The sequence below is a fragment of the Thamnophis sirtalis genome, unplaced genomic scaffold, assembly GCF_051295495.1.
Source record: "Thamnophis sirtalis isolate CommonGarterSnake01/CBP01778 unplaced genomic scaffold, rThaSir2_p1.2 scaffold_4, whole genome shotgun sequence".
NCBI lineage: Eukaryota > Metazoa > Chordata > Lepidosauria > Squamata > Natricidae > Thamnophis > Thamnophis sirtalis.
In genome coordinates, this window is record NW_028261384.1 from 105,861,122 (window position 1) to 105,884,776 (window position 23,655).

At 40.0% G+C, this 23,655-nt stretch overlaps 1 protein-coding gene across 1 annotated transcript in view; it reads right to left on the bottom strand.

Moving 5' to 3' along the window:
* SHANK1 (SH3 and multiple ankyrin repeat domains 1) overlaps window positions 1–23,655 on the bottom strand; it is a 98,596-nt gene that overhangs the window by 16,771 nt on the left and 58,170 nt on the right. Inside the window, exons 14-17 of the mRNA XM_087713687.1 lie at window positions 20,110–20,185; window positions 3,015–3,097; window positions 2,323–2,447; window positions 686–821 (exon numbers count right to left, since the gene is read on the bottom strand). Of these exons, the coding sequence (XP_087569813.1) occupies window positions 686–821; window positions 2,323–2,447; window positions 3,015–3,097; window positions 20,110–20,185 (420 nt within the window). The remainder of the gene's footprint in view (window positions 1–685; window positions 822–2,322; window positions 2,448–3,014; window positions 3,098–20,109; window positions 20,186–23,655) is intronic.

The window sequence follows — 23,655 nt, forward strand, 5'->3', positions numbered from 1 at the left end:
CCCAAGATCACCATGCTGGCTTTCATGGCTAAGGAGCAAGGGCACTAAAGAGTTAAATATCTGAAATGCCCTGGGCCAGTGCATTTCTTAAAAGCCACTAAAAGCTCTACAGCAGATTCAATGGATTAACCAATGGCCCTCCAGTTATTATTGAACTTGAATTTACAGCAGCTTCAACTGCATGGGTCAATATTGAAGGATAAGAGTATTGTAGTAAAAAGTCTACAGGTTCCCCATCCCTGTGTGGTATCTACTCCTTTCTACCCTTCAAGAACTTTTCTACACTCCCAGTAAAATCATTAACCTTAATGCTTGAGGTGGCAAATATTAGCAGAAAACATCCTTGCCTCCTAAGTCCATGAAGTCCCATTCACCATCTACAAAATCTCAAAAATATATAGGAATTTGCCATATAATTAGACCACTATATGTTATTTATTTGTTGAATTTATTTGCCTCTTATCTTGCTACTCTACTATTTCCATTGGCTAGTTATGGTCTTCCAGCCAAGGATCCTTTCCAATTCAGACTATATTGCAAGATGTCATAGTTAATCCTAAAGTATTTCTGCATGCATAGGAGATCTCTCCCCTGCTTCCAAGTCCACCCCATCCCTCAGGATAATACACACCTATTAAGTCACTTTTCCCCGCTCAAGACAAGAAGAATAATCTCAGAATGGTACCTTTCTTCCTCATGGCCTCCTCCATCTCAGGATTCCGTGTTACCATGACAACTTTCACCATCAAGTTGTTGCCCCCTTGTCGAATCATATTGACAACTTGCCTATGACCAACTTTTACCACATTTTGTCCATTTACCTGAAACAAAAACTGACATTATCCATGTGGGTGTGGAATTTTGGGGACTGCAGAGAATACTTCAATATTGTCATTTTTGAATCATGTGCCCTTGTTATATTATTTCTCTTTACCACTAACATCCTCCAACTAGTTCTTTGCCATGTATTTTAACGACTCCACTCAGTACGAAGTGAATTAATCTATGCAACTTCTTCACCCAATGTGCAATTAATTGATAGAATTAATGTAACAAAACCACCAGCAGCTACTTTTGGTTTAGGTTATATTAAATAAGCTTTAGGCTGGTTCACAGAAGGAAAATCCATCAAAGCGTGTTATTCATGGAAGTCTTTTGAAACTTCCATGTTACAGTCTATTGCTAGTACTAGCTCCTAAGGGGAGAAGGACAAATGGCTGTACATTGTGAGAAAAGAAAGGACTGGAAGTAGATAGAATGAAATTCTATGTCTGACACAACATAATTTTTCTATCAATTCTCGTTGGTGAGAGGATAATGCATGAGTGTGTAGGAAGGATGTAATGAAAAGCATGAATTTTCAGAATGTATCGATTAATTCACATCCCTCATGAAGCATTATAACCCTCAACAAAACACCACTTATTAGTAGCTACCGTGCAAATGTATACTTTCAGGGAGGTAAACAGAAACCACACCAGGGAAATAGTACCCAAAGAGTGACAAGATTCTTTTAAAAATTTGGGATCCGATACAGCTGATCAAATAAGCAATGATATATGTCCATATATTTGTGTCAACACATACAAAACTATTGTACTGAGAACTGGAAAGCTTCGGCAATGCTATGCATTGTTATTTTTTATATAGAACAGCTTTTCTTAACCTTTGGAACTCTAAGATACATGGACATCAGCTTCAGAATTCCCCAGTCAGCATGTCTATATTTAGTCACAAAGAAACAAAGGTAGGTGTATAACTTCATTTCTCTACACATTCACACAGCTATGCAAAGTGGTCAGGAGCGAATTTGAGAGAAACTGAGGTAGGATTCCTATATGATACCTTCCTTGTGATGCTCCAAATGATTTCCCACACCTTCAAATATCATTTGATCAGTTATACCTTTCAACAGGACTTGACCAATCCATCAAAGCTTAGCCAATCTCATCTTTTCTCAAATATCCTGGCACTTTTTCTCCCAGTGTGCTACTGCCTCATCCATTTCATATGAGAACCATCTGTTGTTTTGGGGAAATATCTTTTGTTGTGAGATCCACATTTTGTTGTCTCTTCCAAATTCTGGGACAATTCCAAATGCTTTGTAAGCTTAACCAGAGCAAACCTTTCTGCGTTTTTTTTTAAAAAATTCATGTCCACTCCAACACATACACAACATAAAACTGTATGACACTTTATATCGGCTAGCAACCACATTCTGACATTACCTTACTGAAAATCCATAGTTCATTTTCTAATAATACTAAAATTTTTGTAGAAAGAAATCCAAAGAGGAATATCAGCATTGTGCCAAGCCATTACCTCAATGAGAAAATCACCCATGCGGAGACCAGCTCGCCAAGCCACACCTCCTTCATCCACTGATTCCAGGTACTGTAGAGCAGGAAAAGCAGGTGTGGGAGTGAACTCCTCAATTGGGGTCTGCGCTGTAAAGAGAGAGAGGTGTGAAACGATGCATCTGGAAATGAGTCCTTGGGAAGCTGGGGAAAACTTATAGCCAATAGAAAGTGCATAGGTTTGGAACCTGGCTTTGGAATTCTGTCATACCAACCTTCTAGGAAATGGAATCAAATTTGTGTCAAGCATACAAATCTGTTTCTACTGCTTCAAAGCACAGGCACGAATCCTTTGACACCTCATTTTGAGCATCCAACATTGAAATCTACATATTATCTGGGAGAAAAGGAAAGGTTCTAACCAACCACCAATTTGGGCACCATTGTTAGAAAACCAAAATCCATACAGTCATATTTTGCAACCATTTCCGTTGATCCTGATGCATCTGCTGATAGCTCCACAACATCTAGGGGAAAGGACATGGTTTAAATGGGAACTATTTATTCTTTATCGGAACTTCCTAGAGGCATTCAAAATTGCTGTTAAGCTTTTAGGTTGGTGGGGAATCACTGTGGAAACATGTCCCTCTGCATAATCAGTCAAAACAGCTAGGGACATCCCTAGTTTCCAAGGATGACCTTAGGTCCCCCTCTCACCCTTAGCCCCTCTTAGCACAAAGCCAAATCCTTCGTTGTCCTTCTTCTGAAGCAGCACAGTCTTCTCTTTAATGATGTAATCACTGTGAAAGAAAGAGATGATACGACAAGTTAGGAGTCATATAGATGTTAAAGGGAATTCTCAATTCAGACTTGCCCAGTGCATAAAGAATCTGAAGAATATAATATATGGGTCCTGTGTTACTCACATATTGCCACAAAGATAGCATCATTTGTGCAGGTAATTTGTAGTGTACCAGGTCTGCACAACTTGCAGGGTCTAATTCTCTCTTCTTCCTCTTCTCTATACCAAGCCCTGACAGTGCAAACATAGCAGGCACTTGCTCTTTGTAACAATAGCATCTGTGGGCCAGAGCCAATGAAGACAGCATTGCTTTGGCCAGAATTCCAAAGACACTGCACAGAATTTTGGCTGCATTAAGCCCCAGACTGCAAATGCTAATACTCTACTTGCTCACTACCCAGGGATGAAACACTGGAAGTCTCAAAGAGCCTCCACAAAACAAGATGAAAACATTACACCCTCACTGCAAAAACAGCTATCATCATACAGGGGTGTTACCACCTACTTGAGAAATACTGTGCAAGATGTGTAACACATAGCTTTAGCAATACATGTATAACAAAAATCACAATCTCTTTCTGCAAACATGTCATATATAGCCTGAGACAATACCACGAAAGTAAGCAGGTTGGCTAATATAAAATTGCAATACAATGCATTTATAATGTGATGTCGTTGTATACAGGAAATCTAGCCTGCTGCTCCAGGAAACAATTGTAAAACATAGAATATAACAGTGTATATTCATGGTATTGCACTTCTCTTTACATCTCCTATTCTCCAAAAGCAATGCAATCGTTCAGGCCGCCACTTGCTCTGGTTGCAGATATAGCTTTTTCAAACATTGGACATCCCCATCTCTTTTAAAGGGCTCCAAACCTTCAAATACAATGTGCATCGCTCCATGTGAAAGCATGAAGTACAGCAAAAAAAGCTTGAAGTCAGAGATGAGCTCCACAGCATAGAACAAAAGCATGGTACTTAGTTGTCTCATTGTGTGGTATTCTCTCAAACAAGAGAAAAAGAGTTCTTGGCACAGAACAGAGTGACAGGAATGTGCCCCAGACACGGGGCGCAAGTTGCTTAAGTGACAATTTTACAATTGGAGTGGGAATGATCAGCACCGCTAAATTTTTCAAGGCAGCATATTTCTTTCTAAGTCCATAAAGTTTCCCTTCGCTAGTGTGACCTCCAGCTAACAGTCATGTTATATATGCTACACTATGTTTCTTATAACAACCATGTCTGATATCCCCTATGTTGTACCAGCATGTCACCCACTGAGACATACAAAATCTATAATCATATAAAATAACTTCAGTATTTTTACTTCTTCTTCTTCTTCTTCTTCTGGTCTGCCTGATGTTATCCAAAAGAATAACATCAAGAATTTTGCAGGCCATATTAGCTGGTAGGCTTGTGAATTACCCATGCTATACTTATATCTGCTCATGTTTATTTATATTATTAATGCATTATTTTTTTAAATGATTAAATTCTTTTAATCAGATATTCATCAACTGTTATTAATATAATAATCTAAATGAATTGACTATACAGGTAGTCTTTGACTTACAATAGTTCACTTAGTGACCATTCAAATTTATAATGGCACTGAAAAAGTGACTTGTGACCATTTATCACTTATGACCATTGCAGCATCCCCAAGGTCACGTGATCAAAAACCAGACACCTGGCAAATGAATCATATTTATGATGGTTGCAGTATCCCACAGTCAAGTGATCCCCTTTTGCTACCTCTGACTAACAAAAGTCAACAGGGGAGCCGGATTTACTTAACAATTGTGTTTTTAAGTTAACAGTGATTCATTTAACAACTGTGGCAAGAAAGGTCATAAAGGGGGGCAAAATTCACTTAACAAATGTGTCACAGAAATTTTGAGCTCAATTGTGGTCACAATTTGAGGATACCGATATACATTATTTCTAAAACAACTTAAATGTAATACAAACATGGAAGATAAGAAATTGTATAGAATAGGCAAGACAAAGATGCCAGAAATCTAAAAAAAAAAACAAATAGTGGATAAATAGGATTAACTGGAAAAGTAACAAGAAGGAACTTCAAGCTACTAAGCAGTAATTAAAGAAACATGGTGATTTTTGTGAATTAAATAAATGTGATGAAAGTTAGAAAAGACTAAATAGCAATTGAATTAAATCTTAGGGGGGGTAGGTTGACCAACACCAGGAGACTTAAATCACCAAACCTCTGATTTCTTTAAAAAAAAGAGTCTCTTATGGAAGGCTTCTTTTGCTCTACTGATGCACTTTGTGTGTATCAATACAGAATCTTACTAATCTCTTTAATACCTATTACTTATACAGTAAGTTGTATTAAACTTGAATGTTAGTCTCAAGACTTGGGATGGTCAATAACTCATGATCCTACATTGAAGGACTGATTATTCCAGTCTATAAAGGGGGGTAAGGGTCAATTAAACATAATTTCTTAACATTATGCATCAGAAACCCATACCCGCCAGACTGTATTTTCTTTGGTAGATCACAAGTTTGCAGTCCTCTTATAGAACATTCTCTTGAATCTGCATCAAAACATAGTATTGGGGCAAACAACAGATTCAAAAAGCTAATATATGAAGTGAATAAGAATGGAAGGATGCAGACTTCCTAATTTATGCAGATATGCACATATGTCCTCCTTCTCAGATATATTTCACTTCCAGAGATATTTCTATAAAGGGCCTAACACTGTCTCACATAGGCAATAACTGTTGCAAAGAAATGAGATTTCCTGGACAGAGAGCATGATTAGTTTTAGTGAACGCATGCAACCCTAACTCTCCCAATCTGGAATCCTCAGAAATATTAGATTATAACTCCCACAGTTTTCAATGGTACTAGGTTGAGGAAAACTAACGTACACCAACATACATAACAGCATAACTCACTATGCTCAGAAGTGAACAAGCATGTGATCTGTCAAGTGCCCTAAAACCTTGCACAAATCCAACCACATCCATTATCGACTAATGCTTAACATTCCTCAAATATTTCCAGAATTTAAAAAGAAACGAACAAGAACTCCAGTCTCTACTTCTTTATGGATTTCCATGAGATCTTTCTGGGAAACCCTTTGTGTCTTTCTTATACAGTGAAGATCAATAATTTGGCTTCTATAAAAACAGGAGGAAAAAGCAAGTGACTATGAAGTTCTGGTGATATGCATGGAACATGAATACCAAGGCAAGTTTTTCCTTTTGCACCATAACAATTTTGTAATGGGGAATTTTAGGACTTTCTGGTGTCTCCAAACAATAATTCACTGTACTCGCAACTGCAGGCCTGGTAGCTCACAGTTGCTGAGATCTAAAGCTCAGCAACTTCTTCAAGCTCGGCAACCTCTGGAGAATCACAGTTTTGAAGGAGACGTATCATGGAACTAGAGTACTTTTTGCAAATAGATTGGTGATTTTCATTAAAAAGTCATCTAGGCCACATGTATTTAGACACATCACCTCAGTATCCTGATGTAGCATAGCAAACTGCAACTGATAACACTACCTTTCCATTTCTGATAGAATCATATGCAGTGAATCCTTGTTGAACAAGGCCTTAGAAACTCTTCATTCTCAAGGGTCCAATCTAGGATACAACCAGATGAGCTTCCTGCTGCTGCAGTCTTCAACAATGCAGTCTAAATGTAAAAGGATCTGGAACCTCAACCTTCTAATTAAAATGGGAAATTGCTATCTTCCATCATTAGATGAAAAATGTGAAGAGGTTGGTTTATGTATTGAAATAATAACATTAATGTACTATAAATCTGAGCATGTATGGATTGTGTCATATTCAAATGTCAATGCAGGCCTGCATAAAGTTGCATATTAAGTTATGTGGGGGTTTGGGGAAAATTACATTTAAAATATACATGCAAGAATCAGCACATGACATCTGACTGAACACAACAAAGCATCAAAACATCATCCAATTGTATGTATGTGTATATACACACACTCTGACACACACACACACACACACACACACACACACACGAGATATGTGTATTTCCAATATTTTTCCATTATTACCAACCTCATCTTCAGCTGCCCAGACATAGATAACAACATACACATAAAACTGTATATAAGCACACAAAAGATGATCTCTTGCAGGATGATGTTGAAACTTTATGGAAATGTGCTGCCTTTATGCACACATATGCACAATAAAAACATATTTTAGTACATGTGTAGCATTGACCATATCATGCTTTACAGACTTGCTGTTCAAGCTTTTATGTCCCACTATAAAGGTTAAAACAAGCTATAATACAGACAGTATGCAGAGAGATGTAATGCATGAATATCAGATAGGTACATGCATAATATTTTCATTTCTTGTCCACAATAGTCTCAGAATGTTAAATAGTTTAGACAACAGCATTAATCAACAGCGAACCTACATACAGCGAATGGCACCCATGCATGCCCAGTTGCAGATACACACCCACAGATGTTCATACACATACACAAAGCCTTCACAGCATATATGGATGCACGGCCACACCACGGCAAACACCCAGAATCGATTATTAGATTGCTTTCCGCCTTCCTAAGTCTTCATGCAAAAAGCACACCTCCACGTAGACACCATTGCCAGCCCTTCCCATACATTTTTAAGCATCCTCTACAGAGGCAAAAATTCTCAGCCACTGAAAACATCCAACAATCCCGATCCATATGCAGAACTGCATCTGTACATGCAAGCCTCCTTACTGACGCACACCCAGAACACACCGACTCCTTTCCAGAAGAGGCATATTAATACCCCCCTCCCCAACCACAGAATGAACGCGCGCTCACATACCTAACATCTCTGGCAGGCACCTTCAACCCATCACACGCCGCCAACATCTCTCCTGCACCCCCACCCCGCGGATCCCACTCGCTAACCATCCATCCATCCATCCATCCACCCGGGCGGGCACGCGCAGGTTGAATGGCCGGATGCATAGAGTAGGCTGGGGGGGGGAGGGGGAGTGCTCTGCGTGGAGGGCGCGAGCCGGGAGCCGAGCCGGCAGCTGCGCTGGATGGTTGACTGAATGGCTGCATGAATGGCGGGCGCGCGGGCGTGAATGGGCTGCGGAGGGCGGGCGCGAGGCGAAGGGATGAATGGGGCGCAGGCGAGGGACCCGTGAAGCGTGAATGACAATCGCCTTGGGAAGGGAAGGGAGGAAGGGGAGAGGAAGCATTCTCCTCTGCCGCCGTCGCGCGAGCCCGGGCCCCACGGCCGGATGCTTGCCGATCGGCGTGCTCCTTCGTGTCCTTCTACCGTACCTGTAGATGTACCAGACGCTCCGGCGCCGGGGCCCCAAGGCCGGCCAGCTTGACGAGAGGGCCGGCTGTTGCTGCTGGTTCCCGCCGCCGTCGTAGCGGGCCATGGCTCTGCTGCTGCCGCCGCGATCCCAGGCTCCCAGCCACTGCCGCCGCCACCGTGGGGCCCAGCCACATTCTAGGGGCGCGCGGTGGAATGGGGAGGCGGGCGGGGGGCGCAACAGCGGCAATAGCAGCAGCAGCGGCGGGAGGGCTGCACCATACTCACATCATGGCACCGCGGGGAAGAGGACGAGGCGACGACGACGACGGAGAAGAGTAGGGGGACAGACAGGCCAACCGGCCGGCCTTGTTCATTGGCAGCTGAAACCGAGTCCAACGCCGCCGCCGGAGCGAGCGGGAGAGCGCACGCCGACTAGCCGGCACGCTTGCTTAACCCCTTGCGCACAAGAGCACCCGGCGACGCCACGGCACTGCAGGAAGCGGGCGGGCAGGCAGGCCAGCCAGATGGTTGGGCCAACCAGCTCAACTCGGGTGTGAAAAGGGGGTGTGAGTTCCTCGGAGCACGAGCAGAGCGCTTCGTTCGGAAGAGTCGCGTGTGCACAGCCCCCCCAATTCTTGTTCCATAGTACTGTGTAACTTGCGGCCAAGAATTGATTTCCGCCATAAGTCATTCACCTTTGCGATAGGTTAGAAAAAGACACACAAATGCAGTCTCCTCTCCTACATCCAGGTATACGCTAAGCTAGGTAGATGTTCCTAAAACAAAATAAGTTTTGTTTCCTTTTGATGATATTTCATTACAAAGATAGAATTAGACAGACAAATGAAGTAATTCAGGTGAGACAGAATTGGCAGATGTATGTTCTGTATCTGCCTCTCTTGTGCAATAAAATTACCCGTCCTGGGTCCTAAACATGCTGACCTATACTCTACCTATTTTGTTCAATCAGTGAGGGCAAAAGCTGCAGAGGTTCAACACATCTGGTTGGGGAAAACTGGTTGCAACTACCTGCCCTGCTGTGGAAAGAAGCATCTGTTGGGCAGTTGCAAATGCTAACCTACCCTTTTCAGTCTTAATTCAGCACAAAACCAGAAATCGACCAATCATATGCCTTCCACAAAGCTGCTCCCTGCAAAGGAAGAGTGAAGAGTCTTTTACTGTATCTAAATTCTCCTTTGGGTCACCCTCAATTGGTAACAACCTTCATTTCCAGCCTGCATTAATATACTATTTCATCCAAGCACTCCCCAACCTTTCACTTGCCAAACATCTGAATTGAGTAAGGTCAAATGCAATCCCCTACTGAGGTTCTACCTAAATTCTGTGGGAAAAGAAACCATCCTTCCAGCTCTGGGAATCTTGCATCACACCGGAAGAGAGTTTTAGTTTTAAAGGCTCTTTTTATGAACAGCCATCTGAGGAACTGTGGTTGTCTGACTTCTGTTGAGAGACCTAAATCTAGTCTAGCAGTCAAGGCTTTTTCCTGTGAAGCAACTGTGCCAATTCTGGCAGCAGATCCATCCAGATGGATAGCTAGCATCTTGTACTACTGACTGAAAGGCATTGTGGATGTATTTCATCTTTTCCTTCTTAATGGGTTTTTTTTTCCTGGTAAGAGAAAAATCAAAGGAGGTTATAAATGAAAGTGCTGTCATCCAGACACCTTATAAAATTTTGTTAATGAGGCAGAGTGATAAAAGTCTAGCCTTTTTTGGAGCTAAGGGAGTTAGTATCAAAAATCTCCACTGAATGCAATAAAGGCCAGCTTGTGAACTGTCTTATTTCACTTTACTATTTTCGGAATAAGGTCTGATAATAGCTTAGCATTATCTGGGGATCTTGAATTTGTTGCACTTCTTATATCTTGACAGATTCTGTGGTAGATGTTTTCTGCAAACATGGCACATAGGTCAGGGCTGACACTGGCCTTACTCCCGAGCAATGTGGCTTATAATTATATTGCCTACATAGTGCTACAGCCTAGCTCTATGTGTTTGATTTCAGAAGTTGATAGCAGGTTTGTGGAATGAGATTTATCTCCAAGCACAAAGGCACATGAAATTATTATCCTGAGTTACAGTTCTGTGGAGATATATTTGGGAGTAAACTACCCTGAAGTCAGTGCGGTTTATGAACCACTCTCATTAGTAGGAACCTTAGTTTCCTTAATCATATATGTTTTCCTACATTACTTTTCTCAAAGAAAAATCTTCAGACACAATTTCACATACCTAAAATGTGTAATTCTTAACTCCTGTAAATATATGTCTATGTACGTTATTCATACATATAAGCAGGCAGATTCCTAAAAGAAATTCTGCTCATCTGAATGGATTTTCTTCTGGAAACTTTGATGCAAGGAGATTTTTTTGTTTTTTTTTAAAGGAATGGCATTTTTGGCAAAGTCATAGAATACTAACCTACTGTTAGGTACCGTATATATAGACTGGGATGAGGAAAACATTAAATGATTGGTGAGCTGATGACTTAAAACAAACTTCCTTGTAAAGCTACAAAAGAGTAATCTAGTTTTTGATTTGCGGTTACAGAACAAAATGAGAAGATGCCTTCAAAATTTACTACTTTGGATAAACAGAATAGAAAAGATAATTCAGATACCCTAGGTCCTAAAGGCAAGAATTTGAAATCAAACCTCTCTAAAATGTTTTATACAGATGTTTTAGAAGTAGCTGCAGGTCTGATAAATTAAAACAGCTTTCCCCAAAATTGGGTTCTGAGAGCTGAAGCTAACTAAATGCATTGGCTTGGAAAAAGCTGCATTAGGGATATTTCCCAGAGGTCTTGTGCAATTTCTTTGGAATAATGTACATTTTTATAAATCTGTGAGAAAATATACATTATCATTTCTACAATACTGCAAGCATGAATGTTGCATGCTGTTATGGATGAGCAGTGAAATGTATGTAACATGCACATATAGTAATGTGTACAGAATCTTGTATGGGGACACGGGTATATAGACACAGTGAAATCACCAAAAGAGCTAGGATAGATTCATTAAAAATGATAATTATCACTCAGGCTACACATAAACTTCACGTTTCATACAAATGAAGATAACAAAGCTCTAATAATTAAGAAAAAAACAGAAGTTGAGAGAGAGGGCTTATTGTGCCTAATAATAGAGCCAGCATTGGCTTAATACTTTCTTCTCTGGACAATATTCTGCTAGGAACTAAGAACTAAACATGCACCCCATCCCAAATGTTTTTCCTCTGCAGCATTTCAGGTAAGTATTTATCCTCACAAAGCCAGAGCTTATCTCTAAACAGCAGCAAATGTGATTCACAAAAAGCTAGCTAGAAACATTTCAGTAAGAGAACAAATGAAAGCAAATGGGTGTACTGGTTAAAATGCCGGAGTAGGAAGGGACAAAGTCTACTAGTCTACTCTCCACTTCAGATGCTCCTGAGGTGACTCTGGGTCAGTCACCATCTCCCAATCTGCTTTACAGGGCTATTGTTGTGTGAAAACTGGAGGAATCTCCAGCTATACATGTCACCTTCAGATGTAGAATATATGCCAGACTAACAGTCTAATTCATGAAAGTGAATGGATACCTGCATCTGACAGGTTGAGAAATAAATGCTGTGTTTCAATCCTGTTTTGCAACTGAACTGATACATGGGACAAAACCAAAAATGCATTGTATCTGCATTCATCATACTCACATAATGCTCAGTAATATCTCTGGCATTATGAAGAATTAATGCACAGTCCTTAATCATATAAGATGCACAAGCTGTCAAAAAAATTGCACATTCTCATCTTTTCCCCTTTCTCACACACAAGCAACTTATCTCCTGATTTGCCCTTATTACATTTTTTTTAGTTTCAACTCTTCTCATTTCTAGATTACTATAATATCCTCCCTTAACATGCAAGATCCCCCTCCCCCTTCCTTCCAATTTTGTTCACACTGATTACAGGATAAGATAAGAACACTTAAGAAAAATTAAGTCGATACTGTTGAAGGGGAAAATGTCTCCCACTACTTTGCCCCTTCTCCAAAGCACTTACAGTAGTCCTCACTCACCCTCCCTCCCCCAGTCTTGCATTTTCCCCTCCCCACTGGCTTTAAACCCTGCCCACTCACCCAGCCTCCTCTGGCCCCATGGTGCTGCCCAAATGGCTCAAGTGGCTGCTGGCCCCCTGGTATGTTCCATCTTCACTGTTTGGCTGAGAGCAAAGGTTGCTGCCTTGAAAAGTTCTGGGATTACTTGGCCCTGGTAGGTAACCCCCCAGGCAGCAATCATGCAAGCCCTGTGTTGAAAAGCTGGAGGGGTGTGCTTGCGTAGGATGTGCAGACCCCGAAGCATCGCAACTGAGAGCTCTGGCTGAAGTGATCCTGCTTTCAGATTGAAAGCCAGCTGAGTCTGGGACATACTTCCTGCTTGCAGAGCTCAAGGACATTTGCCAAAAGGATGGAATGCAGCACAGCCAAATTGGAGCATCAGAGACTTAGAGGCTCGGAATAACTGAGTTCACTAGGGAGCAAGAGCAGAACAGAAGGACCCAGCAGGACGGGAAGGGCGGGAGTGTGGTGGTGGAGTCCAAACTGAACTGTGGAAGACTGTGAACTGAAACTGAGAGTCACAGTTGGGAATCAAGGGCTGTTAAAGAGGGGGAAAGAAACTGCTGGTGATGGAAAACGGCACCAGAACATGTTTCTAACAGCATGTGGCCACAAAGGAGGATACTAGTGACAATAGGGTAGGTGGGCGTTAGCACCAGAGTTTCCTAGTCAAGTACGAAATATAGGGTAGAGACAGGAACCTTTTGGGGGCTGAAGGCTGCTAGGAAGAGAATTGGTGCTGGATGATGCAAAGTGGGCAGGGTTTCTTGAGACAGACAGACAGATGTGGGGAATTGGAGAAAATTTTCATTTGTGTTAATTACTATATTTACCCAAAATATTTAGTCACTCGGCTATTTCAAATCTTGTTTGGGCTAAAGTGACATATAAATTACATGGTAAATAAATTGCAGTAAATAAATAAAAGGAAGACAAGGGTTTCTTCCATTCAGTTATCACTGAAGTGGGAAGAATTGTTTTGTATTTGGAGAAATGAGGCACTCTTTACTTAAAGGGAGCAGACAAGAAAAATGCATATGAAAGCCATGGTTTTTGGGGGAGGTGGAGATAAGTCTATTATTGGTGTGAGAGACTGTTTTATGTACAATTCTAATCAGTTGTTATTAACCTAATTAATATTAATTTATCATGTCGGAGTGTGGCTTCTGACTAATGTTTATCAATACATATGCTTGCATATGTGTATATACATATAGATAAATATGTCCCATTATACACACAAACCAAAGGTGGGTTGCTAATCTTTTTACTACCAGTTTGGGCACACTCCTGTGTGCGCTCGTGGCATTTCTGCACATGCGCAGAAGCGTCCGGGTGGGTAGGCGGAGCCTCCTGCCATTGCTACTACCAGTTCGGCTGATTTTGGCCGAACTAGCAGCAACCCAGCTCTGACACAAACACACACTGTTACTCAACTTGTTCCACTAATCTATAATGTTTGGGAATCACAAATCCTCGTTGATTCACTGCAGAACTGTGCTGTATTATAGACAGAATTAGATCATTTGTCTTCCTCTGGTCAGCATGTAGGACACCAGAATAAGGGAAATAATGTAAAATGCCAATCTTCCCTAAGATACTAAGGTAATTTCATTTAAATAGGTAAATATCTTGATCCTAAGCTGCTAATATAGCTTGCATGACTTTTAAAAATGAGTATTAAATCTTAAGTAGATGCATCAGTGTATTTGAGGACAAACTATACTTTACAAAAAGTTATAATTGTCCTTGGAGGATTGTTATTAGGAGAGAACAGTGTAATGCCCTTTTTAAAATTATTTGTTTCCTTAGCCATTACCTCAATTTCTCATTTTTCTCCCCATACATGCCTAAGATGCATCCTTGCCCATGTAAATACAAGATTCCTTGTGAAAAGCTGTATGGCCACTTAAACCGGTTAAAGTTTGTCAGATAAATACAGATTTGGCTGCAGGGGACTTGTGTAATCACAGTTCTGCATCTGACTTCAACCTTCTCTAGAGGTTCTGGTGCTGGTGCTTGTTCTTTTCCTTTGTGGACTGCCATAAGGTCTATAAACTTAGATTGGAGTGTTTCTACAGGACTTTTAATTTAGGCTAGCTGAATCCTACAACAACCTTTTCAAGTAGGAGAGATGATAAAATTAGCATTGTTTGCCCTAGGACAGGTCAGGCAGCATAATTAACACCTGATCTACACTGTGGAAGCAGCTTCAAGTTTAAAGGAGCCTTTTGTGTTCAGTACTGCCATTTATATGTCTTCTAATGAAGTGGCACCAAATACCTCACACCCTGCAATTTCAACCCCCACCACTCTGGGGTGCTGTAAGGAGTTTAGGTTGCTGCATAGCAGACAGGGAGAAAACCAGTCGTTATTATCAAGGGTTCCTTCCAGAATTCTCAAACCCTTGCAATTATCTGAGGATGCCCGTCACTGATCCTATCTTGGCTATATGTACAACAGCAACAGCAATGCTGAACATAATGGGATAAGTTGCATGAATCCAGCTTGCAGATATGCAGAATCACTTTTCTGAGTGTTGCTCAAATCTAGTACCCTTCACATGCGCTAGGTATATTTAAAAGACATAAGATGGGGGAAAGCTATTTCTTCCTTTCTTAATTAATTGATTGAACTGGGTTCTTGGTTGGTGTCAAGGACACTGGTAGAGGGCAGAGGAAAAGAGCATAGTCTTTTATGGGTCAGAGAGGATCCACCCCAAAGTGCTTTCTGCTAACATCCCACCTAGGATTTAACATAGTAACAGCATCTGATTACTGAGTCAACACCTTAAGCATCCCTGGGTGCCCTAAAACATCTGATATAGCATTGTTCCTGGGAAATTTGAGATAAAGAGTTGCCGAGTCAGCAGCTTAGACCGGAGGGATTAATGCAGAAGTATTGATGTCGGATCTGTATTTTTGGCTCTTTGGAGTTTGAAAAGGGGAAAGAACCTAAAGCCAGAATTTTTGAGACACCTGGAAACAAAGTGACACAGTCTTTACTTAGGCAAGTGAGCAGGTAAACCTCGGGCTATTTGGGAAAGCAGCAGATTCCCGAGTGATGAAATCTATGAATATCTGGATTACAGAATTTTTATGGAATATATCTATGATTTTTAGATTGTTTCACAATGGAAGATGAGTTTAGTTAGTAGTCCTTGGGGGTTGGACTGGGCAGGGTTTTTTCCCCACAATGTATAAAATTATTAAAAGGAGTCCTCTCCCCTCCCATTTTTTTCTTTTTGCCCTTTTACTGGTTTCTAAAATGAGGAGTCGACCTGGGAAATATTGCCTTACCATAGAGTGGCAGAACAACTACAAAACCCAACACGTGGGCTAGCACGATGCTGAAGATGGAGTGGGAGGCTCAAACTCAAATGCTGAGCCAGTCTATTCTTCCTTAATTCCCAAGCATCTTGTGAGACTAATCAAGGTACAAAATAATAAAGCACTTTCTAAATTACAAGTGCTGTGTCAACGATTCACATAACTCAATCTGGAAGTAGTGGGTGCTCTTGTAATTAGTCTAATAACAGAGATAAAAAATTGGCTGCCTCCCCCACATGTAAGCGAAAACAGAGCAGATATTATTCTGTTATTCTCTCTTCTGTGAAGCAGAGAAAGTATCCCTTTTGCATGTTCTGAGAAATACAGAGGGGAAAGAGGATCATTTTCCATTGCAGTTACCAAAATGTTTTCTGAATTATTATTGCTGTGGTCATAAATTAATAGATGAGCCCCCCCAAAAGAAATTGAAATGGTTACGACAAGAACTGAATATAATTTATGATTGATTCACACGCATTACTAATTTAAATAATGCCCGTAACTCTCACATCACATTAAAAACACATTTGAATAGCAATTTTGGACCTGACCACATTTAAGCAGGAAGAGACAAAAAAACCCCTCAAGATGATAACTATGAATGTGCAATTCAAAGCTAGACACTTTTTTTTACAAATATCACATGCACACTGTCTCACTCTACACAGTCACATTATGAATACATACCGGTGAAACTCGAAAAATTAGAATATTGTGCAAAAGTTCATTTATTTCAGTAATGCAACTTAAAAAGTGAAACTAATATATGAGATAGAATCATTACATGCAAAGCAAGATAGTTCAAGCTGTGATTTGTCATAATTGTGATGATTGTGGCTTATAGCTCATGAAAACCCCAAATCCACAATCTCAGAAAATTAGAATATACATGCAATCAATAAAACAAGGATTGTACATAGAACAATATTGGACCTCTGAAAAGTATAAGCATGCATATGTACTAAGTACTTGGTTTGGCCATCTTTTGCAGCAATTACTGCTTCAATGTGGCGTGGCATGGAAGCTATCAGCCTGTGACACTGCTGAGGTGTTATGGAAGACCAGGATGCTTCAATAGCGGCCTTCAGCCCTTCTGCATTGTTCAATCTCATGTCTCTCATCATTCTCTTGGCAATGCCCCATAGATTCTCTATGGGGTTCAAGTCAGGCGAGTTTGCTGGCCAATCAAGCACAGTAATCTCACAGTCATTGAACCAGGTTTTGGTGCTTTTGGCAGTGTGGGCAGGTGCCAAGTCCTACTGGAAAATAAAGTCAGCATCCCCATAAAGCTCCTCTGCAGAAGGAAGCATGAAATTCTCCAAAATCTCCTGGTAGACGGCTGCATTGACCCTGGATTTAATGAAGCACAGTGGACCAACACCAGCAGATGACATGGCTCCCCAAATCAACAGAGACTGTGGAAACTTCACACTGGACTTCAAGCATCTTGCAGTGTGTGCCTCTCCATTCTTCCTCCATACTCTGGGTCCTTGGTTTCCAAATGAGATGCAAAAGTTGCTCTCATCAGAAAAGAGGACTTTGGACCACTGAGCCACAGACCAGGTCTGTTTTTCTTTAGCCCAGGTAAGACGCTTCTGATGTTCTTTGTTGTTCAGGAGCAGTTTGACAAGAGGAATATGACATTTGAAACCCATGTCCATGTGGTGGCTCTTGATGCACTGACTCCAGCCTCAGTCCACTCCTTCTGAAAGTCCCCAACACTTTTGAATAGCCTCTTCCTGACAATCCTCTCCAGGCTGCGGTCATCCCTGCTGCTTGTGCACCTTTTTCTTCCACACTTTTCCCTTCCACATAACTTTCTTTGATTCAGCACTTTGGGAACATCCAACTTTTTTTGCAATTACTTTTTGAGGCTTTTCCTCCTTATGGAGGGTGTCAATGGTGGTTTTCTGCACAACTGTCAGGTCAGCAGTCTTTCCCATGATTGTGATTCCTACTGAACCAGACCGAGAGACCATTTAAAGGCTCAGGAACTCTTTGTAGGTGTTATGGCTTAATTAGCTAATTAGAGTGGGATACTGAGCCTAGAATATTGCGTCTTTTCACAATATTTTAATTTTCTGAGATTGTGGATTTGGGGCTTCATGAGCTGTAAGCCATAATCATCACAATTATGACAAATCAGGTCTTGAACTATCTTGCTTTGCATGTAATGAGTCTATCTCATATATTAGTTTCACCTTTTAAGTTGCATTACTGGAATAAATGAATTTTTGCACAATATTCTAATTTTTCGAGTTTCACCTGTACAGTGTAACTTGTGCTGTGATTCCCATATTTTGAGTAATAATTTAACTACCACATTAGCTGCTATCTAATCCTTTGATAAGCTACTGAGAAAACTAGTGAAGTTAGCAATAAGATTTCTACTATTAGAAATAGCTAGTCTTGAGTAAAGGTAAGTCTATATCTGCTTAACTATATAATTTAGTGTGTGAACAATTCACACCATTTACTTGCATTCTAACTTATTTCACAGAGTTTTTTTGTGTGTGGGGGGGGTGAAAAGGTGAGAATCTATGGGTGAAGAGTTCTGTTGCTTTGACCACTTTAGGAGAAAGAGGAAAGGGAAACTGGATCTTGATTATTGTTCAGAAATGTTACTTATTTTTAGTCATTATTCAATATAGATTAAGATGTTTTAAGGAAAAGGAGCTGAAATAAAAATCTCAGGAAACCAAAAGAAAAAGCTTCACAGTACCATAGGCTCTATGATAAGGTGAGCTGCTCTACATTAGACCAACATTAAAGTTGGTTAAAGTTTAAGACTCTTAACACAATATTTCATAATAATAGTTAACTCACTAGTACTTAGGCCTTGAAAGAAATAACCAGTGACTGGTTATCACACCTATTTCTCCTTTTTAAAATGTTATTTATAATTCAATTTATGATGCTTTCAAAGATTTAATATACCATAATCACTAGACTGGAAAGGACTTGAATCATACTGTGCAGTCCTGTTTCACAATATATATTTTTCCTGGCGGCCCACTTCCCATGTTCACACAATTCATACTGCCAGAGCAAACTAGATACATCACTCTATTACTCATGCGAACATATCACATGAGATGACTTACGATAGTGACCAGACTACATTCTGCAGGACTACAAGTAAGTGACCAGTTTCTCTTAATCCCTATTATAGGGTCATTTTTCAAGCATAAAGCAAATCCTCCTGACAGGGAAATCCTATGCAACAGTATTAAGCACACTCCTGCTTTGGTCAGTGGGGTATTCTGACAAGGAAATAGGTGTAGGTTTGCAAACTTTCTTGCACATTTTATCAGTGTATCAATTCCACAGAATATCCTGATTCAACCTGTGGCTGTTTCAGATTTACTGAATTACTAAATATACAAACAAACAGTAATTCTTGAACCCCCTAGATCAGGGATGTCAAACTCAAGGCCTGGGTGTCAGATCTGGCTCACGGGATGCTTAGATCTGGCCCAGGAGGCTGCCTGAAAACAGCGAGTGACTGGCAGCAGTGACTCTGCCAGCAAAAACGGAGCTCAGGAAGGCCACACGGGAGTTGCAGGAGGCTGTTGCAGCCGGAAACAGAGTTCACAAGGGCAGCACATAGAGCTCCATTTTCACTGGCAGAGGTTGCAGGAGGCCGTAGAAGCCGGAAACAGAACTTGAGAGCCCATTTTCATTGGCAAAGCGTTCAGGCCACCATAGGCACCGACACGAGTGACCTCAAGCCAGCTGTGTCGATCCTGGCCATGGCCATCCTGGCCCGCTGAGGCCAAACATAACCCTGATGCAGCCCTCAATGAAATTGAGTTTGACACCTCTGGACTAGACCCTCCAGAATAAAAATCACGTGGTAGCCTTAAAAATGCATTGGATAATGGCAATTGAAGTCCCACATATTTAGAAAACACCGGAACAGGGAAAATATATTAGGAGGAGTTTGAAATTCAATACAAAAGAACTGATGTGGTCTAGATATGTATATAATGGCATCATAATAAAATAGTGACCTTTATGATCTCAATATGCCATGCCAGCCTTCTTCAACCTGGCTCTCTTAAGAGATGCTGGAACTGCAAATATCGAGAATTTGTCAGCCAGCATTCTGGAAGTTATAGTCCCAAAACATCAAGAGAGTGTCAAGTTGGGGAATCTGTCACAACTTACCAAAACTTTTTTCTGAATTATCATCTGCATATCCACACATCTGTACTTTACTATCACCCCAGATGGTCTAACTTTTGTGGATCATTCACTCACCTAGGGGCATCAAAGCTGTCATAGGAACCAACTGTGTAGTGTCTGAAGAGTCGTTTGGCTTTATCACTGCGGCTCTCTGCAAAGCAAAGTGGAGAGGGGATGGGGTTAGAGCAGAGGGGCATATAAAACCAAAGTAGCATTTTCTCTGGGTTCAGGACACTTTTCCTCCAGTAGCTGCTCAGAGGCAGCATAGATTTAGGGCAGCTAATGGTGGCAGAGTGAATAAAGATGTCCATGGAAAAAGGTCATGTTAAAGAAAAGGAACAAAAGGAAATCAAATGCATACTTTCCAACTTTCCTGTAAACTGCTGCATTTTCTCCCTAATAGTTATACAGTATTAGTTACCAGCACACATCTATATTTTGTAAGACATCATGGATGATTAGTATTAATGATAATGCATACTTGAATTTAAGCCAAAGATAGCTCATTAGAGCCAGTTCTTTTCTTGGGCTTTCTAAGCCCTCTCCCATTGCATTGCTAATTTTCAGTTTCCTGCTAAAATAGAAAACATAGGAAAACCATTATATAACTTCCAATAGACTTAATATAATTTAATCCCTCCCCCCTCATATATTAACTCCTCCCCTTTACATCAAAACCCTGCATGATATGGTGCTTGTCACTCTTCAAACAACGACTTTGACCACAAAATCTTGTCCATTCTTGTTAGAGTTCTCACTAATAGCTATTATTTATGATAAGGAACTGTGTTCGGATCTCAAATATGAAAGAGCATATTCCCTGTGTGTCTCTCTTTAATCCAGCAAAACAAAACAAAACCCCAACAACTAATATCAGCAAGATAAAACTCCAAAAGGAGGACAAAAAGAAGCAATGATTTATTTATGCACATCTTGAGATAATGGCTATAAATTTAAAGAGAACCCTCTTTAAATTAAGATAATGTGTTTAATTATATGCAGAAAATTACTCTTCTGGTTTTAAGTTAGCCTTCCCTGGTTCCTTTTTTAAAGATTTTAAAATCCCACCTTTATTTTATTTTTATAAATATCTCAGGATAATAAACATAACTAATTCTTTTTTCCTTCTTCTATTTTCCCCACGTTAACCCTGTGAGCTCAGTTGGGTTTAGAGAATGATTGGGCGGAAGTTATCTAGTGGCTTTCATTTCTAAGTTGGGACAAGAAACTCTTTAACTATCATAGTCGTTGTCCCTGCTGACCAGAGATTCTGGGAGTTGAAATCCCAACGCATCCAGAAGATAGATGGCCAGAGAGATCTATAGAAAATGATCACGCAGAACTTTAAGGTCCCTAGTTATCCTCTTGCCTTTAGTTCCTTGACCCCTTACCTAGTCTTTGAGTGAGCACATCTCAAAATAGGGCAGGAATGGGAAGCCTGTAACTTTCCAGATATTTCTATATAGACGCTTTCATCACCAATAGAGTCTGGCTGGTCTGCTGAAAATTATGATTCATGACAGTGGAAGGGTCACAATTTCTCAACTTATGAGAGAGAGAGTGATATATATATATATATATATATATATATATATATATATATATATATATATATATATATATATATATATATATATATATATATATATATATATATATATATATATATATATATATATATATCACTATCTTCTGCTACTATTAGTAATGCTTCACATGCATCTCTCTGAAATTTTCCAGCTATGAAACTGCATACTTTCTATAGTGAACCTTAAGGCACAATATGTGTATAGGCTGCCATTTCACACACTGCAGCTGGTGTAGCTCAAGTGTTAAGTGTAATCACATATTGGACAAATACTGTGTATTTAGTATAACACCTTTTTTGTTGTTTTAAGTATTATCACCAGATCCAGGCTGTGAAAATTCACTAATAAAAATATCATTGTCTGGATTTCAATGAAATCTCATGACTGAGGAACAACTACATAGTAAAATATTTTGTCTGGAAACTTATGTGAGAAGATTTGAAAACAAAAGCCAAGGAATATTTCAGTAGTATGAAGTGTTATGCATTGGAAGCTCATGTGGTTATATGTGTTCTTATATTTGTTTGTAAAATGTTCAAGTGCACATGGCAGACAGAAACAATACTACGCTGTAAGCAGCATTCTTCAAGCAGAATGCATCACTGTAAAAGATGTCCAACTGAAACGATTTTTTGTTCCTGTCTTCTTTCTTTTCATCAAGCTGCTATTATGGAAAAAGTAATCACTGTTGATCCTGTTAGGAACTGCTCATATCAAACAACTCATTTTAATCCATCCTTCCTTCCTTCCTTCCTTCCTTCCTTCCTTCCTTCTAAAACCCAGCATTTTGAAAGAGAATCTATAGTGGAAAAATAAACAGATTTGAGCAAAACTACATTTTGCATATGTAATATTGCATATTGTAATCTACTGCTATGGTTTTCAGGTATCAGTAAGACATGCAATATCATAAGTTCTGAAGTTCTTTGGAGGGCATTAAATACTAATGTAATATTTTTGATTGGGTATTAGTGATAATGATAATTTAAAGTGATGGCAGAGGGGAGGAGAGAAAGAATTTTTAAAAAATTAACAAAAAGAGGCCCCATTATGCGCCCTGGAGAATTCTGGGAGCTGAAGTTCACACATCCTAAAGTTGCCATGGTTGAAAAATACTAATTTAATACCTTGCAATAAAGGCTGATTTGCCATTTCTCTTTCCCCACTTCTCTTTCTTCCCACCCGCCCGCCCCCAATAAAAAATGGGAATATTCTGGAACACTTTCCTCCATGAAAGGCAGTTCTATTTTGATGTATTAAGAGAGATAATGTTCAGTGTTGAGGTTGAGTGTTGAGCTGCTTTTCCACCTGGCCATTCAAAGATGTTTTTATTTTATTTTATTTTATTATTTTATATGTAGTCCTCAACTGACAACAGCTTGTCACAGTTTGTCACAGCTTGCCTCCAGAGATTGTGAATGCTCCAACACTGGAAGTTTTGAAGAAAAGATTGGACAACCATTTGTCTCAAATGGTATAGGGTGTTTCCTGCCTGACCAGGGAGTTGGACTAGAAGACCTCCAAGGTCCCTTCCAACTCTTGTTATTCTATGTTCTATGTGTTATATTTTCAGAGGTATAAACCCATTTTATATCATAGATGCCCATTTCCCCCTACCACTGCCAAGGAAATAAGTTATGTCAGGTATTTCCATCTCTCCTGGAGATGGAACCTTCTGAAAAAATGCCCATCATCTCTGATCAAGACCCCCCAAAATAAATAAACATAACTGTATAAACCTTTAAAAAAATCTTTCTAATAACCCTCAAATTCTCAAGGAGCCCTGGAGTTCTGTGGAACACAATTTGAAATTCCCAGGCGATATTGTGATGTAATATCCATTAACAAAAAATGCTTACTGGGGGGGGGGGGGATAATTCCAGAACAGCCATGAGTGCAAAAAAAAAGTGGGGGGGGGGGAGAAAGGCTCCCTTTTCTGTGAGTGTTAAACCTAGTCATAATCCAAGAAATTTCTAGGAATTTTGCTAGTCTACCTTCTCAAAATGATGAAAGTGTCTCTCTATATCATAGG